Consider the following 19,680-nt stretch of genomic DNA (forward strand, 5'->3'; position numbering starts at 1 on the left):
GTATAGAGAGCCCTGAAATAAATCTTCACCTAAAACAGTGTTTTTAATAGTTGAAGAAAATTTTATTACATCAATATATATCAATGATTTAATTTTCAGTGTTTTGATAATTAGGCTAATTAAAAAATTCCCTGTTTTATATATTTTCAGTAACTTGTCCATTGCTGTTAAAGGCAAAATATATTTATATGTTTGAATGATGTACTTAGCTGCATTAGTTAGCTAGATCTAATTAAAGCCTGCTAAATGCCCAGCATAGTTCTGTGGTTTTTTTATATATTTAATCATGTTTAAAAGATCAATATCAATGTTCTAGTTTTATAGATTGGGCATGGAGGCTCAGTGCAATTGCATAACTTGCCCAGAGTCATATTGCTAGTAAGTGGCTCAAATGGAATTTGAATCAGGCAGATCTTTTTCCAAGTTTGTTCTGTTACTCCATCATGCCTAATACACATTGGCCTTGAAAGTAAAATGAAAAAGGCATAACTTATTCTATGAATCATAGACCTTGGAATATTAGAGCTAGAGTAGGACAACCACAGAACAGTGACAACATACACTGTCCGTGGCTCCTTACATTAGCTTTTGCTGTGCAGCTTCTTTATCTATGGACAAGTTAGTTGAAGAAAAAAATGCATGTCACCACTTAAAGAAAAATCAGGTTTGAAAAGATAATGCCTTTAATCACATGTCCAATAAATGTCAAACATATATCCAAAGTGGATCTTATTTCCAACTTAAAGCAAATGGTTAGATTTCAGCTGCATAATTAGCCACTAATTGGAATATGCACATTTGTAATAGTTAATGAGCAACAATAAAGAAGAGTATGATTACTGTGACATATGATATTTCTCTTATGTTTCTGATAAACAGTTTTTTCATATCGATTTGCTGTAGGTACTAGGGTTTGGAAAAATGTTTCTTAGGGAAGTTTCACACAGAGGTGATATTTTATCTGAGTCTTGAAAGACAGCTAAGTGTTCATTAGGTAGAGGAGTAGGGAAAAGACATCCTTGCTCTAAGAAACACAATGAACAAAGGGTCTGAGTTGGGAAAAACGTGTGGTGAACCAAAGAGGTGGTGAGTAGAAACCATCCCTATCGCGTGCACGCACACACACACGCACACGCACACGCACACATTCGCATGCATATATATTTCTCCTATTCTTTGAAAGAGTAATTTGATTCTCCTGTTTTCTACGTGTTGTTTCTTTTTAAATTATATTTGGCATATAACACTGTGTAAATTTAAGGAAAAATATGTTGATTTGATACATTTGTATATTATAATATGATTGCCATTGTAGCATTAACTAATTCCTCTATCACATCACATGATTACCATAACCATTTTTGTCGTGGGAATAATTAAGATCTAGTCTCTTAGCAAGTTTGGTGATTAATATAATATTGTTGTCTATATTCACTATATTGTGCATTAGATCTCTAGGACTTATTTATCGACTATTTTGTACTCTTAAACAACATCTCTCCTATTTCCCCACCTTCCAGCCCCTGGTAACCATTATTTTGCTCTCTGTTTTTATTAGTTCAGATTTTTAGATTCCACCTAAAAGTGATATCATATAGATCTTCCTGTTTTCTGATCTCTCTCCCTAAGTGTTCTCTCTTTGCACAGCAAAATGGACAATAAAGTATTTTTCTAAACAAACCAGTTTCTTACCTTTATTATTTTAACATAATTAATATTTTGTAATATTTAATATTGAATAAGTCTCAAAACAGCTATTAAAATAAATTTATCTGCTACATTAGTAACTGTGAAGGAAATATTAGATATAAAAATAGAATACAGGACTTTGAGGTATTGATGGTCTAATTGTGGGGCTGGAAGGTGGGTCAGGAAAATTGGTATATCTTATAAGATCATACTTTGTCCTTTGGTTCTCTGGCCTATTACAGTACTAGGACTTCATTCAACCAATCCTTAAATGTCAGCATATGAATTCCTCTTCAGCTCCTTTTCTTTTACAAAAGTGCCTCTAATAATATAATTTATTTCTTAGTCTCATTCTTTCGTCTTCCATGTCATTGATTAATGGAATGGATCTACAGCGTCCAATTACTACATAGAATATCCTCAGAAAAACTTAAACAAAAGTAAAATGTTGAGGACCAGGGGTTTTTTTTCCATCCTAATTCCCATAATTAAATTGTCCTTGATAAATGCAGTGGGGAAAGTCACTGTGCACTGGCACTGGGTTTTGAACTTAGAGTTTGTCTATCTGTTGTAATACAATTAAAAGATAATAGGGTTAGGGCTCTTAATTCAATAACAAGACACATATACTGTAATGGAAGTGGGTTACGTAATTCATAATAAATCACTGAGAGGAAATGTGCACATCAGGTGTCTCACATATTTCCATTTGGTGGGTCAGAGTTTAAGGAACTAAGCTGTAACTAGAGAATTCAGTCACTGCCTGAAAGGCTGCTGCTGCTTTGCCTAAGGATGGCTCTTGCAGGTTTCTGGCTGATGATTTTCTCCGTCAATGCCCTGACTTCCAGCTTGAGTTGAAATGAGATTATTTACAATTACTAGATATTTTAAAATACAATTTTGTTGATTGTGATAGGAAAATGTAAAGAATAAAATAAAAATTTTCACTAATTTTACCACCTATATTTTGACATATAACCTTACAGCTTGTTTCAATGCATATATATATACATACACATATATGGGTATATATGTATATAAAAACACATATATATTTAATAGCTCTTATTAATGTGTCTATTAACAAAATCTGGTATAATAGCATTAAAATATTATAGAAATTTCATTTACTATACTTAAAATATATAGCTAGAATTTTATAAACTCTTAAAGAACATGATTTTTAATGGCAACATAATTTACTATTGGCTTTTTTTCTGATATAGTTGCTGTGTGAGATGTATTTTGGTTGCTTCATTAGAACTAGCTTGACTATAGGTACGGTTCTCATTTTTGAATGGTCATTTGCTCATACACTACTTTTGTAATGACTTCCCATTGGAGGATGACTGCTTGAGCAACAGCTCATTGTTCCATTGAAATCAGGCTTTATTGGCTTTATGAAATTCATGGGCATTTCTCTAGGTAAAGCAGTCCTTCTCAGAATAGGTTAAACTCTTATAAATTGGGTAAGGAGTGGGTTTGGGATTTGTTTTGCTTTGTTTTTTTTAATTTGCCTTTTGTCTTTGTTTTTTGTTTTGCCTTAATTATAGGAGATATGTATTTGGGCCATATCCAGGAAACTCTAAATCTAAAAATGTTTACAGTAAGACCATTTTCAAATTTGGAATAAATAATTATAAGGAAATTAGTCTTTTGGATGGCTGCCAAAAGAAAATTGGCCAAATAGTGATTGGCTGTACAGAGATAGGGTATCTGTGAACTGAAAACAAAAATAAAGAAAAAACAGAACACAAACACACACAATAATTCTGAGTCCAGAAGGGGGAAACGCTTTGCTTTAATTTGGGAAAGAATAAAATAACTTATTCCCATGGAAACCAAACCATTCCTCTCTTTAACAATGAAAAAACACAAAATTAGACATATGAACTACTCTTTAAGGTGCAGATTGTTTTTAGTTAAAAAAAAACTACAAAGCAAATGGCTTTAATAATACTTATTTTATTTACCAAGAGTTTGTGCAGTAAAATATCTTATTCTCTTCTTATAGAAAGGCCAAATCACAAGCTGGTGAACTAAACCAGGAGTCTTTGTTAGCTAATTAATCAGGTGGGGAATGATCTAGTGGAGTAAGATTTAATGGGAGTATGCTTTTTCTATTTTATGTGATAGACTTTTCCCTTGTGTGTAAAAATATTTCTGTCAAATTTTCTTACATAAGCCTCCAGTTTCCCATCTAAACTGCAAGCCTTTATATTTTCATAAAAGTCAAGGTTTGTGAAACACATGTTAAATAGTTAAGGAATAAAACAGCAAGTACAAAAATAGTAAGAGTTAATAAATTAAGCATTTTAAATCATTTAATATATAATCAAACAAAATGAACTTGGTAGATATTTAATTATCTTCCCACTGATTCAATTAGAATTTTATTCAGCTTCATATTAAGCCATGATTGTGGCTTAGTCAAAAAGAGATTTATTTATTTCATTCAACAAGAATTCCAGGTATAGGCATTTGAGGGCTAGTTTGGTAACTCAATTATTCCATTGAAGATAAAAGCTAAATCTATCTTCCTGTTTTATCATCTTTAGTGGAGAATGTTCTACATGCATGTTCCAGAGTAATAAAAGAAGAAAACAGAATAGGGCAAGAAGATTTTTGCTTATATCTCATTGGCAGAACTATGTCAAGTGGTCATCTCTAGTTGCAAGGGAGACTGGGATATTTCACAAAAGCAGGAAAGGGAAGGAGGTCTTAAAAGGTTGCTGAGTGAATGAACTTACTGTATCTGTCACCTTCCACCTCTCTGAGCATTCTATATTTATACATAATATTTATATCTTTCTCTGGACTTCAAATAAAATGAATTCATCCTCTGTCTTCCAAGGCAGATAATCCCCAAATTATATCCAGTTACTGTATTTAGCTTGAAGTCTAGGATATTTGGGTAATCTCTGCCTCAGCTACATGTTTGGTTCTTTGTGATCCTTAGGTCTATACACTAAAGACAAGTCATCTTCTTCTAACATTCCCAATGTATTACTGTGGAGAGAGAAGAAAATAGGATAATAGCAATTTAAAAAGTCTTATTCAGTAAGAGGGAATGTAGAAAATATATGACTGTCGGTGGTACATAGCAAATATAATAGAGTCCTGCTGGGTGGGTTACTCAGGACTTCCTGATGCTAGCAGCAGAAGTAGTTAGTTGGCTAGCCAATTTGGCAGGCCCTGGTACTTCTTTCTTGGCGAATTTCTTTTATCTTTTTTCTCCAAGTCCTTGGTTCTACATCTGGGGAGACCTTCCTTGACCAATGTGCCAATGCCTACTAGTAAAAGAAAGTAAAAGAAAGTAAAAGAAAGAGGGCTCCAAAAAGAATTAAAAGGCATTGCATATCTATCAAACCATAAATTGGGACCATCCCAGGAAATCCAGGTAAATGGTTTTCCTAGCTGGGAAGAGATTCGCCTTGGAGTCCATTTCCTTTCGCTGTGAGTTCAAGGACCCAGAAATTACTTTAAATACAGCTGTAGTGAGCCTGAGGCACATTTGGAAATACCATGCTCTGGAAATTTTACCAGGCTTCCAGGAGGTGAGTTTCAAGACCACTTTATGAGTAACCACATCAGCCTGGAAAATGTAACTTGTTGCTACTGACTCCTTTGTTCTGACCAATTCCTCACTCTTAACCTAATGGCTGCTGCCTCAGCCCCTGCAAAACTGCCTGCCAAGGTGCAACACCATTAATGTGATCTTTGCCACTAAGTTCCCCTTCATTGTCACTTAGAGATTTCCCAAAGGAAAGTGTATGAAACACCCTGGGGCAACAGTTTCGTATGTTTTTGAAGTTGCACTCAGAAACCTCTGCTTGTATACATACATTTTGTATACAGAAGCAGCTGGCTGTTCTCAACCCTGCAAGGTTCCAAATTATGATATTCTCAGTCAATTTATATTGCAGGACACAAGCAGAGTGAGCCTCTGCTTGTAGGGAAAGGTAGCTGTGCTCCCTTGGCATCTCTGCTTAGAGACTCTCTAGCTCTAGTTTGAGTGCATCTCTACCACAGTACACTTTTGAAAGCAGCAAGATTTAATAAGCACATGCCAGTATTCTGAATTTTATTCCTACCATTCACGCTAATAAAAAAGCTTCAGTTGGCATGTGGTCACAGTTCCAAAGTATAGCAAGCAAAAGTTTGACCAGCAGTTTCGCTACTGCATTTCAAAATGCATTAGCTTTCGAGCCTGAGGTAATTAAATCTTCACTGTTTGCCCTCATTGTCTCCTCCAGAGAGTCAGTTTCACATTTTAAGGCCTATCATTGAAGCTCCCTTCATTCTTTAAAAATTATTTCATTGATCAGTATTCTTAGTTGCAAACAACAGAATCTACTCTAGTTAGCTTACACAGAAAAAAAAATTATTTCATAGACTCTTAGGTCACTCAGGAATTTTTGGAGAGGTCCAAATGCCCACCTCTAAATCTACTGTGCACAAACAATGTCCAATTATATCATGGGGTTTCTTTGGAAAAAACATCATTGCCACCATTGATCAATACTTTGTCCCTCAGGACTGAATAGTGGAGACTCTACAATAAAGTACAAAAGACCACCACTATTGTTGCCGAAAGAGCAAAACCCCACAATACAGTCACTGGCTCGCTTTGCTCAATTTGAGTTCAGATCTTGCTTGAATGCAGGGCAAATATCTGGACCGTAACTACAAAGGAATCTAAGAATGTATTTGATCTAGCTTGTCTTGAGAAGACGAGGAACATAAGGAGAAATGTAGCCAAAATGGAAGGAGAATGTTTAAAGATGCTGGGTATCCGTATGTGATGATTTGATTTAACAATATCTTACATGCTTCCTGGGATTTTTAGCTTATCAATAGGACTCTGTGATGTCCACTTCCTCAACACCCATTGCAATTAAGTTATCTTTATGGTACAGAATTTTCTGAGCATGGACATGTTATCATAGATAACTGTTGCAAATAAGAAATATACCTTAGAGAAAATATCCCAAAGATTTCTGATCCATATTTGATTACGTCCAGTTCAATTAAAGGAAATAGAATGGAATGGGGTAGGATTTTCTCTTATTAACATTACTTAACTATCACAACTTTTTTTCAATATCCCTGATACCTGCAACATCCCATGGGTGGAATAGTCTGTGGGAAATCTTATTTACTATGTAATATACTATGCCTTTCTGGCTAGATAGATTTAAAACAAGTTGCTAACATCAGATGCCATTTAGAGAAGTTATCACTGGTTATTAACTTATCCACATCTGTTTTCAGTGAGTGCCATAACTCCACAGATCGAATCAAAGTCAGAGTGTGGGATGAAGATGATGACATTAAATCCAGAGTGAAGCAACATTTCAAAAAGGAGTCAGATGATTTTCTGGGACAAACAATTGTAGAAGTGAGGACCCTGAGTGGAGAAATGGATGTCTGGTACAATTTAGGTGACTGTCTTTATATCTACTTGAAAAATGTTAAATAAAATTCCAGAATATCTGTGGAAGGTATTATATTCCTGTATAGGTAAAAATAACCAGTGCTTTTCTTGAACATTCTCATGGACTTCAGGCAGTTTAGTTTCATTAGAAATTAAGGTGGTAATTATTCAAACTCTGTATTATTGAAAGATATTGGTAAATTTGAGATGAAAAGAGAAAAGTCTTTCTAGGAATCAACTGGGTGTCTTTTAGGAGAAAAATATCCCATTCTGAATTTTTAATTCATAAAGTATAGCTTCAAAAAACCTTGCCAAATGTGTAGAAAATAAATAACCTATGACTTTATAATGTCTGACTTATTTCCTTTTAGTCCCTTAATGAATTTTGGCAATAAAGGAAAAGTGTATTTTGGATATTTTGCAAAGATGATATAAAAGTAGGCTTTAGCAGGCAAAGCCAGATACACATGTGGACTTCTGCTTATTCTGATGATGAAGATCTTGAGAATATGTTTAATTGGCATGATTTTAAAATGGAATTTTATTATGGAACCAAGAATTGAATAAAGATAAGTTTTAATTTGACTTTTACTACAATTGAATAATAAGCTAGAATCTTCAGTGCTGACTTAATAATAGTAAATATATATGGATCGCCTCATTTTCTATAAAGGATATGATCCAAAATGGCTTTATCATATCATCTGAAATGTTTTAATTAAATTTTTAAGGTCTGGTTGTGAATCTAAGAAAGGTTTACATGCTCCCAGGATTACGAAGTGTTTCCATTTAGGATACCAACTTATCTTAGCGAATTAAAGAGTGCTTTTGACTTTTTAAAAACCTACGTACTTCAAGTAACGTAATATTTGGCAAAGTAAAGGGGTAAGGCCACAAAATTAATAAATATCTGAATTATATAATAATTTAAAGAAGGAGAGATATATAACTTCTCTGAACATAGATGATTCAAGCTAGACTAAAAACTCGTTATCAAAAAATATTTTATTTTGAGGAAATCTTTAAAGAAAATTGGTGCTTCTTCATTATTGGCATAGAGGTTTTGCTTCACTTATAATGATAATCCTCCTGTATCTTGTTTATACTATTAAATAACTTTATATATGAAAACAGAGATGTTAGGCAAGGGTAAACTTCAGGGCATTAACTCTGCACAATACTCATAGGTTGCGTTTTAATTAAAGAGGCTTGCCTACGTGAGTTTTTATTTTTTGTAATAAGTTAACATGTTCTTGAATTGAGGGAGTTAGAATTCAGAACAGAAATTCCTCAAATTATTCTTTTGACAAAACTTACAAGGGTATATTTAGTTTGCAAAAGAATTTGAATGTGCTTTTAATAAAATCTGCCACCCAGCTCTTGTGCAGAAACAGTCCTTCAGTCTATGGAAAGAAAAACATGATGCAACAAACATGGACACCTTTGCCTGCTCATCCTCAATTCATACTTTTGTGCTGTCATTGCTGATGTTTAACCTTTAGAAGGAGAGAGAACAGGTCTTAGCTTTGTATAAAATCCCACAGTGGGTTCCATCCCCATTAGTACCATATTTTCATTCTTTGTGCAATGTTCTTCCTTCCTCATTACTTAGAATCCATTCCACCATGGAAGGAGGACTTGGCCAAAAGACCTAGGCATCTAAGCAGAGCCTGTGTCCCATGGATCCATTGTGATGATGGTAGTTAAAATGTTCCCCTGTGATTCCAGGAAAAGGTCTGTGACAAAAAGGTCTCAGGACTTGACTTTCTCTTGGCTTCAGCAGAGAACTTCAGCATTTGTTGAGAATCCACTATCTCCCAGGCAATAGGAGAAACTCTCAAGATCCTGGCAGTCCTAAGGGAAGAAACTTCACAACACAATGACTATTAAATATTAACGATGAAAGTCATCAGACATTCCACAAGAAGAAAGTGGCCTATGTGATTTAACTGTATCTTATTTGGCTAAAAATACAGTTATGCTTAGAAAAAGGGGCAATTAAAGAAGTCTTCACCGCTGACTTTGCGTCACTCTCTCTCTTTATCTTTTGTTTTTGAGATGGGTCAGCTTGCTCCTTTATGTGTTTCATCAGGGCAGTAGGTATCAGACATAGGTCTCCTACCTACATTCACACTGTAGGAGTTTTGTGACTATGCTTTTCTTTCTCTCAGAGCTACTACCCAGTTCATATTAGACACACGTGCATACACTTACACACACATTATTAGACTGAATTGGCTACATACTGATTCCATTCAAAGAAAAAGTGAATCTAACACATAAGTAAACACAGGCTGTAGACTATAGGTCTTCATGAATCACTGACAAAGAAACCTAATAACAAATGTTTCTGTTAGAGCTTTGACTCATTTTGTCAAGGACAGAAAGAAAGAGTGGGGCTTTTAGATAAAATACTTTCCTCATTGATTTTTTCTTTTAGTTATTTTGCTTTTAATTGCTCAAATAATTAATTTCATTGTATAAACTGATCTAGTACACAGAAATTTATATCAGAATGGTAGGGTCTTCTGGTTGAGCTTTTCTATTTGAAATATTTATATCACAGTTTGACAATCCCAGCGACATACTAGGCACATTCTTTTAAATTGTATTTAGCAGAATCATTATGGTTAATCAAACCTGATCTAGAAAAATGGCTTTTAGCAATATAAGCCCTTTTTTAAAGCTTTCGAGAACTTGTATAAGAAACATGATGTCAAAAATCACTGACCAGTTATTTTTTGCTTTATCAGAGAAACGAACAGATAAATCAGCTGTGTCTGGGGCCATTCGATTAAAAATCAATGTGGAAATAAAAGGAGAGGAGAAGGTTGCTCCGTATCATTTACAATATACATGTTTACATGAGGTAAGTAAATTGAATTGTATTAATAACAAAACCTAGGAAAGACTGTATTGTTTATGGTTCATGCAACAAAGTATTCGTTTTAAAAATAGAATTGAATTAGGTTTGTAAAATTGTCCCTGAAGTTCTTACTCTGTACTATAGCAAGTGATGTGCTAGGGTATCACATAGCCTATGTATTACCCCCTGAAGAGAGAACTGGTTGTCTTTTTTTAATTTCTTGCGATACGCGGACCTCTCACTGCTGTGGCCTCTCCCGTTGCGGAGCACAGGCTCCAGACGCGCAGGCTCAGTGGCCATGGCTCACGGGCCCAGCCACTGCGCGGCATGTGGGATCTTCCCGGACCAGGGCACGAACCCGTGTCCCCTGCATCGGCAGGTGGACTCTCAACCACTGCGCCACCAGGGAAGCCCGAGCTGGTTGTCTTTGAATGAGCTTTAGAACAAACATACGAGGCGGGTTTTAATAAATGAGGCAATAAGGTGATAATGAACAAGTAGACCAAATTAAATTACCATTCTTCCAGGGAGGAAGAAGAATATTAGAAAGCATTCATTGAAGAAATAAGTCATGATATTTTGGAAGCAGTGTAAATATATAGTACTTTAATAATGGAGGAGAGGATCCAAATCATGATAGTTTTTGAGAATTCTGAGTAAGTGTTCAGATTTTGTTGAAGATTTAATTAGTATTATCTATTAAATATAAAAATTCTGACGTTGTAGCAATGGCTTTGGAGAGCTAATGTAATTAGCAGTAATTTTGTCTTTCTTTTTCTGAGTACAACAGAGGGCTTTATACATACTGAAGCCTCCTCCATTTTAACTACCCTTTGCACAAACACATCTGGGTGGCGAGCATCAGAATGTAGTTTTCCTTCCATGGATAGTAGAGAATATACTACCCAATAGAAGGAGCCTGGCTGGCTTAGAGAGAGGTAGAGACCACCCAATTTGAGTCAAAAGGGCAGATTCATCAGTTCCCGTTTGCGCCTCAGTGTAAATGCACAGACAGATAATCTTGGGCTTTTATTATTGGATGCTTTGCAACTGAGAGCTTAGTTAGACATGTCACCAGAGCTTTTCCCTGATCCAAATGACACATCCCGTGTATCAAAAAATATGAAGTGAAGCTGAGGAATATGCCTTTTCCCATGTTCAAAGGGTACAGAGGAAGTACCTTCCTAAGAAAGAAAAAGATAGCTGGGAGAATCTTTGCCTTTGTACATGATTTTTCCTAAATATATGTATGAAAATGTATATATGTAATTATTTTCACCTCTATTTTACTAAAGAAGGACATGAGGAACAATATTTAAGTCATTTACACATTATACAGTCATTAGATAGAGAACCAAGCCTTAATGTCCTGACTCCAGTATAGCCAGTGATAATCCATCAAGAAAGGTGGTTCAGTTTTTAGACAATAAATCCCTTGAACTGGCAGGATGGGGAGCCAACACTGGCCTTAAAATGTGGGTAGAGATTTAGGATCACAGGAAGAGCATCATGCTTTGTTTTTCAGAGTCTTCTGTTGGTCCAAGACACAAAAAGAAATGAAATCCAAGGCTGCCTCCATGCAGCAGTTTCTCAACTTCTTCGAAGCAGAAAGGAATTCTTTGTAGTGATTTTTTTCATTTCAAAGTTCTAAAAATATTTATTTTCAACCTGAATTCATTGTCATGACTCATGCCATTTTGCAGCCAAAGTCCTTTCGTATTGTTTGCATACCTAGAGTGTGTATTAACATAGCCCAACCACATTATTCGTCCAGAGCTTTGTAATTTACTCAGAGCCCATGAATGCAAAAGATGTTCCAGAATGTAGAAGTGTTTACATGAAAAAACATTTACTTCCTTCTAAAATGATTTTGGTATATCTGAAACACTTAAATCATTGATTCCGTATAAACTTAGACAGAAATAAAATCAGAATTTGTATAAAGATGAGGTACGTTAGAATGAAAATCTGAGACATTTCTATTATTTATAGATGCTGATGAAACATATGCAATTATAAGTATAATTGACTGAAAGTTACAGTTAAATATATCTGGCCTAGTCTGAGAAAACTGAACATTTGAAAACCACTTACTTTTAGAATTTGTTCCATTACTTGACTGAAGTGAAATCTAATGGTGGAGTGAAAATCCCAGAGGTCAAAGGGGATGAAGCCTGGAAGGTTTTCTTTGATGATGCCTCCCAAGAAATAGTTGATGAATTTGCCATGCGTTACGGGATTGAATCCATTTATCAAGCTATGACGTAAGTATTATAGAACATTTACATTATCAAAATCTCTGTTGAAATCCAAAGGGGGACTAGAAAGAGTGTTCATTTCCCTTCTTCTAAATCAAATGAAATTTTGATTAAAAAGACAGTTACATTTTGGATGTAATTGATTGGATGCTGGCTACTTTCTCTATTACAGCTATAAAGTATTAAGGATTTGGTAACTCACTACCCTCATCTTCCCAATTCTTATTCCATTCCCATGTGCTGTTCTTTGACTAGCAGCATTAGCAGCACCTGGGAACTTAGAAATGTAAAATTTCTACCTTACTTCAGACCTATTGAGTCAGAACCTCTAAAGGGGAGGCCCAGCGATCTGTGTTTTAATATTCCCAACACGTGATTCTCGTACACTCTGAAGTTAGAGAACCAATGCCTTACTTGATATCTGAGAAAACTAAAGCCTGATGATTAAAGTGAGTCGTCCAAGGTTCCAGAGCCTGTTAGCATCAGAGACACATCTAGAGTCCTTATGGTGTTGACCGTAACTTTAGACTATATCCTTCCTTCCTATATTTATCTCAGTGCTGCTACTTTGGCGAAACCAAGATTTATTGACCACCCGTAGAACCCAAACACTACAGTAAATGTGATCCTGTAGAAGTGAGCCATACAGAAACACACCCCTTACTGAGGAGTTTCAGTAAGGATTTAGAATGGGGTTATATTACTTGTCCAGAGTTTATCTTTTGAAACCTGGTCTAAGTTTATAAGTGCATTCTGTTCAGATATAAACCATGTATAATATGTAAACTATGTACATATATTAGGACTATTTTTTCATATTAGAGATCAAATCATATTTTCATGTGAACAGAATAGATACTGGCCCAGATAGTCAATCATTTTCAGCCAACCTGATGGATATATTAGACCAAAATCTTCAAGGTTTATTGCTCAGAGAATTTAATCAACAGTCATATTTCTAGAACATCATATGTAAGAATGATTTTTTAAAATTTTCTGATAGTGTATGCTTTTTCAGTTTACAGAATGTCCTCATGCTAAATAACAAAGGCTTACAGATTCTTAGGTATGAAGAGGAACTTAGAGGTCACCCAGTTGAAACTTCCTCTGAATCAGGAAACCCTGTTTTTGCATCCCTCACTAGTTGTTATCATCCCTTTGTTTGCTCACCTGCAGTAACTGGGAGCTCACTCCTTTTTCTTTTAATTGAAGTGTAGTTGATTTACAATGTTGTGCTAATTTCTGCTGTATAGCAAAGTGACTCAGTTATACACATATATCCATTCTTTTTTATCTTCTTTTCCATTATGGTTTATCCCAGGAGATTGGATGTAGTTCTCTGTGCTATACAGTAGGACCTTGCTGTTTATCCATTCTAAATGTAATAGTTGGCATCTACTAACCCCAGACTCCCAGTTGACCCCTCTCCCTTTCCCACTCCCCCTTGGCAACCACAAGTCTGTTCTGTATGTCTGTGAGTCTGTTTCTGTTTTGTAGGTAGGTTCTTTTGTGCCATATTTTAGATTCCACATATAAGTGATACTATATGGTATTTGTCTTTCTCTTTCTGACTTCACTTAGTATTATAATCTCTAGTTACATCCATGTTGCTGAAAATGGCATTATTTCATTCTTTTTTAGTATTCCATTGTATGTACATACTATATCTTCTTTATCCATTCATCTGTCAGTGGACATTTAGGTTGTTTTCATGTCTTGGCTATTGTGAACATCGCTGCTATGAACATAGGGGTGCTTGTATCTTTTTGAATTGTAGTTTTGTCTGGGTATATGCCCAGGAATGGGATTGCTGGATCATATGGTAGTTCTAATTTTAGTTTTCTGAGGAACTTCCATGCTGTTTTCCACAGTGGCTGCACCAACTTACATTCCCACCAACAGTGTAGGAACATTCCCTTTTCTCCATACTCTCTCCAGCATTTGTTATTTGTAAACTTTTTAATGATGGCCATTCTGACTGGTGTGAGGTGGTACCTCATTGTAGCTTTGATTTGCATTTCTCTAATAATTAGTGATGTTGAGCATCTTTTCATGTGCCTATTGGCCATCTGTATGTCTTCTTTGGAGAAATGTCTATTAAGGTCTTCCGCCCATTTTTCAATTGGGTTGTTTGTTTTTTTGTTGTTGTGTTGTATGAGCTGCATACAATATGTGTTGTGTATTTTAGAGATTAAGCCCTTGTTGATCGCATCATTTGCAAATATTTTCTCCCATTCCATAGGTTGTCTTTTTGGTTTTTTTGTATGGTTTTTGCTGCATAAAAGCTTGTAAGTTTGATTAGGTCCCATTTGTTTATTTTTGGTTTTATTTCTATTGCCTTGGGAGACTGACCTATGAAAATACGGTATGATTTATGTCAGAGAATGTTTTGCCTGTGCTCTCTTATAGGAGTTCATCATATCATGTCTTATGTTAAATAAGTCTTTAAGCCATTTTGAGTTTATTTTTGAGCATGGTGTGAGGGTGTGTTCTAACTTCATTGATTTACATGCATCTGTCCAACTTTCCCAGCACCAATTGCTGAAGAGACTGTCTTTTTCCCATTTTATATTCTTGCCTCCTTTGTTGAAGATAAATTGGCCATAGGTGTGTGGGTTTATTTCTGGGCTCTCCATTTTTTCCCCCATTGATCCGTTTTTCCCCCATTATCCGTTTTTATACCAATACCACACTGTTTTGATTACTGTAGCTTTGTAGTATTGTCTGAAGTCTGGGAGAGTTATGCCTCCTGCTTTGTTATTTTTCCTCAGGATTTCTTTTGGAAATTCTGGGTCTTTTATAGTTCCATATAAAATTTTGGATTATTTGTTCTACTCCTGTGAAAAATATCATGGGTATATTGATAGGGATCACATTAAATCTGTAGATTGCTTTGGGTAGTATTGCCATTTTAACAATATTAATTCTTCCAATCCAAGAGCATGGGATATCCTTCCATTTCTTTGAATCCTCTTTTATTTCCTTTATTAATGTTTTAATATTCTCAGCATACAAGTCTTTCACCTCCTTGGTCAGGATTTATTCCTAGGCATTTTATTTTTTTGGTGCGATTTTAAAAGTTATTTTTTTTACATTCCCTTTCTGATATTTCATTGTTAGTGTAAAAAAATGCAACTGATTTCTGAATGTTAATCTTCTATCCTGCCACGTTGCTGAATTCATATATTAGATCTAGTAGTTTTTGTGTGGAATCATTAGGGTTTTCTATATATAGTATCATGTCTTCTGCATATAGTGACAATTTTACCTCTTCCCTTCCAGTTTGGATACCTTTTATTTCTTTTTCTTGTCTGATTGCTGTCACTAGGACTTCCAATACTACATTGAATAGAAGTGGTGAGAGTGGGCATCCTTGGCTTGTCCCAGATTTTAGCAGGATGGCTTTCAGCTTTTCACCATTGAGTGTTATATTGGTTGTGGGTTTGTCATAAATAGTTTTTTTTATGTTGAGATATGTTCCCTCTATACCCACTTTTGTAAGAGTTTTTACCATGAATAGATATTGAATTTTGTCAAACGATTTTTCTGCATCTATTGAGATGATCATGTTGTTTTTGACTTTTCTTTTGCTAATGTGGTGTATTACATTGATTAATTTGCATATGTTGAACCATGCTTGTGAACTTGGGGTGAATCCCACTTGGTCATGGTGTATGATCTTTTTTATGTGTTGTTGGACTTGATTTGCTAATATTTTGTTGAGAATTTTTGCATCTATAGTCATCAAAGATGTTGGCCTGTAATTTTCCTTTCTGGTGGTATCTTTGTCTGGTTTTGGTATCAGTGTGATGGTGGCTTCATAAAATGTCTTTGAGAGTGGTCCCTCCTCTTCAATCTTTTGGAAGAGTTTAAGGAGGATTGGAATAAGTTCTTCGTATGTGTGGTAGGTAGAATTCTCCTGTGAAGCCATCTGGTCCTGGACTTTTGTTTGTAGGGAGTTTGTTTTGTTTTGTTTTGTTTTAATTACAGATTCTAATTTATTTCTAGTGATCCATTTGTTCAGATTATCTATTTCTTCTTGATTCAATTTTGGTGGGCTGTATGTTTCTAGGAAGTTGTCCATTTCTTCTAGGTTGTCAAATTTGTTGGCATATAATTGATCATAGTATTCTCTTATGATTTTTTGTATTTCTGCAGTATCAGTTGAGATCTCTTCTTTTCATTTCTTATTTTGTTTATTTGGGTTCTCTCTCTTGTCTTCTTGATTATCCTGGCCAGAGGTTTGTCATTTTTTTTACCATTTCAAAGAACCAGCTTTTGGTTTAATTGATTTTTTTCCTATTTTTTAATCCCTATTTTATTTATTTCTACCCTGATTTTTATTATTTCCTTCTTTCTGATGACATTAGGTTTTGTCTGTTCTTTTTTTTCTAATTCTTTTAGATGGTAGGTTAGCTTGTTTATTTGAGATTTTTGTTGTTTTTTGAGCAAGACATGTATCACTATGGACTTCCCTCTAAAAACTGCTTTTGCTGCATCCCGTAGATTTTGTGTAGTTGTGTTTTCATTGTCATTTGTCTCAAGGTACTTTTTAATTTCCTTTTTGATTTCCTAGTTGACCCACTGTTTTTTTAGTAGCATGTTGTTTACTCTCCATTTGATCGTTTTTTTCTCATTTCTTTTCCTGTGGTTGATTTCTAGTTTCAGGCCATTGTGGTCAGGGAAGATGCTTGAAATAATTTCTATACTCTTAAATTTTTTGAGGTTAGTTTTGTGCCCTAGTACATGGTTAATTCTAGAGAATGTTCCCTGTGCCCTTGAAAAGAATATGTATTTTTTTTAATGTAATGTCCTGAAAATATCAATTAAGACTAACTGTTCTGTTGTATCATTTAGGATCCTGTTGCCTCATTGATTTTCTGTCTAGATCTGTTCATTGATGTGAGTGGGGTGTTAACATCTCCTACTATTGTTGTATTCCCATCAATTTCTCCCTTTATGTCTGTTAGTATTTGGGGTTTTTTTGTTTTGATTTTTGTTTTGTCTTTTTGCAGTACGCGGACCTCTCACTGTTGTGGCCTCTCCCGTTGCGGAGCACAGGCTCCAGATGCGCAGGCTTAGCAGCCATGGCTCACGGGCCTAACCGCTCTGTGGCATGTGGGATCTTCCCGGACCGGGGCATGAACCCGTGTCCCCTGCATCGGCAGGCAGACTCTCAAAGTATTTGTTTTATGTATCTGGCTGCTCCTATATTAGGTGTATGTACATTGATGAGTGTAAAATCTTCTTCTTGTATTGATCCTTTTACCATTATATAGTGTCCTTCTTTATCTTTCTTTATGGCCTGTGTTTTAAAGTCTGATATGAATATTGAAACTCCTGCTTTCTTGTCATTTCTATCTGCATGAAATATCTTTTTCCATCCCCTCACTTTCAATCTATGTGTGTCCTTTGCTCTAAGGTGGGTCTCTTGTAGGCAGCATATTGTAGGCTCTTGTTTTTTTATCCAGTCTGCCACTCTATATCTTTTAATTGAAGCATTCAGCCCATTGACATTTAAGATAATTATTGATACATATGTATTTATTGCCATTTTAAACCTTGTTTTCCAGTTGATTCTGTGCTTCTTCTTTGTTCCTTTGTTTTTCTTTCTGTGGTTTGATGATTTCCTTTTATTTTATGCTTGTGTTCTTTTGGGATTTTGTGAATCTATTTTATGTTTTTGATTTGTGGCTGCCCTGTTTTTCAAGTATGTTAACCCCTTTCTATATCTGCTTGCTTTAGACCGATAGTCATATAGGCTCAAACACATTCCAAATAAAAGAATCTACATGCACATTCTTAAAAAAAAATAATCTACATTTTCCATTTTATTACTCTCCTTCCACACATTTTATGATTTTGATGTTCTTTTTTACATCTTCATGTTTATCCTTTTGCTGTTCCATGTGTTTATCATTGCTTTCACAGTAGTTTTTATTTTTTTTTCTTTAATCGTCTGTATACTGGCTAATTTAAGTGATTTACTTTCCAAGTGTGATTTCCTCCTTCCTATATCTGCTTGTTTCTTTTCAATTTAGAGAAGAACTTTCAACATTTCTTCTAAGGTAGGTTTAGTATCCTGTATTCTTTTAGTTTTTGCTTGTCTTAGAAATTCTTTATTTCTCCTATTTTAAATGATAATCTTGCTTGGTATAGTATTCTAGGTTGCAGATTTTTCTCTTTCAAGACTTTGAGTATATTTTGCCATTCCCTTCTAGCCTATAGAGTTTCTGTAGAGAAATCAGCTGATAGCCTTATGGGGGTTCCCTTGTAATTAACACTTTGTTTTTATCTGGCTGCCTTTAGAATCCTCTCTTCATCTTTAACTTTACCATTTTTATTATAATATGTCTTGGTGTAGGTCTGTTCAGGTTCATCTTGTTTGGGACCCTCTATGCTTCCTATATCTGGATATCTGTTTCCTTATTTAGGTTTGGGAAGTTTTCAGCCATAATTTCTTCAAATACATTTTCAGTCCTTTTTTCTCTTTCTTCCCCTTCTGGAATCCCTATTATACATAGATTGGCATGCTTTATATTATCCTATAGGTCTCCTATATTGCTTTCATTTTTTTAAATTTGGTTTTCAATCTGCTGTTTTGATTGGCTACTTTTCATTATTTTATCTCCCAGATCACTTATTTCTTCTTCTGCATTACTCATTCTGCTATTCATTGCCTTTAGCTCAGCTTTCATCTTGGCAAATGAACTTTCTAATTTTTCTTGGCTCCTCTTTATAGTTTCTAGTTCCTTTTTACAGCAATCTGCATTTCTGTCAATAGCCTTTCTTAATTCCTTCAGTATTTTCATTACTTCCTTTTTGGACTCTGTGTCTATTAGACTGAAGAAGTCTGTTTCATTGTTTGCTCTTTCAGTGGAATTCTCTTGGTCTTTTAAGTGGGAATCATTCGTTTGCTTCTTCATTTTGCTTATATTTCTCTTACTCTGAGTTTAAGAGAAACAATTATCTACTGTAGTCTTGGAGGGCTATTTATATTTGGGAGCATCACTGCATAGCTTGTGTGGATTTAATATTTTTTGACTTAGGGGCTGTTTTTGGTTTGGATGCTTGCCATCGCTTTCCTCAGTGTGTGCTGGCCGTTATCCCCTTGATAGGGGGTGTGCAGGTGCATGGCCTGTGTGCACTCCCAGGAAGGTGTGGGCAGCAGTTGGTGCCCAATCATGGGATCCTCGGCAGCAGCGGTGGTTCGCGCCCGCCTCTTTAGTCTGAAATGGCAGCCGTGTCTCACGCTTGCCCCTGGAGCTCGTGTAGGCAGTGCCCTGCCACCTGAGAGCACTCTCCTGGAGAAGGAAGCTCCTATTTTGGTCCTGCCCCTCTCCTCATGTGCCCCCAGACAATGGTGCCTTGCCTCTCTGGCAGGCCCAGACTTCTTCCCATACTCCCTCAGTTGTGTCACACCACACCCT

The 19,680-nt window shown here is 35.5% G+C and overlaps 1 protein-coding gene across 2 annotated transcripts in view; it reads left to right on the forward strand.

Moving 5' to 3' along the window:
• UNC13C (unc-13 homolog C) overlaps window positions 1-19,680 on the forward strand; it is a 598,728-nt gene that overhangs the window by 247,222 nt on the left and 331,826 nt on the right. For both annotated transcript variants that reach the window (XM_060169334.1, XM_060169325.1), the window contains 3 exons: window positions 6,964-7,133; window positions 9,880-9,995; window positions 12,093-12,256. In XM_060169334.1, the coding sequence (XP_060025317.1) occupies window positions 6,964-7,133; window positions 9,880-9,995; window positions 12,093-12,256 (450 nt within the window). The remainder of the gene's footprint in view (window positions 1-6,963; window positions 7,134-9,879; window positions 9,996-12,092; window positions 12,257-19,680) is intronic.

Source organism: Lagenorhynchus albirostris, chromosome 1, assembly GCF_949774975.1.
Source record: "Lagenorhynchus albirostris chromosome 1, mLagAlb1.1, whole genome shotgun sequence".
Classification (NCBI taxonomy): domain Eukaryota; kingdom Metazoa; phylum Chordata; class Mammalia; order Artiodactyla; family Delphinidae; genus Lagenorhynchus; species Lagenorhynchus albirostris.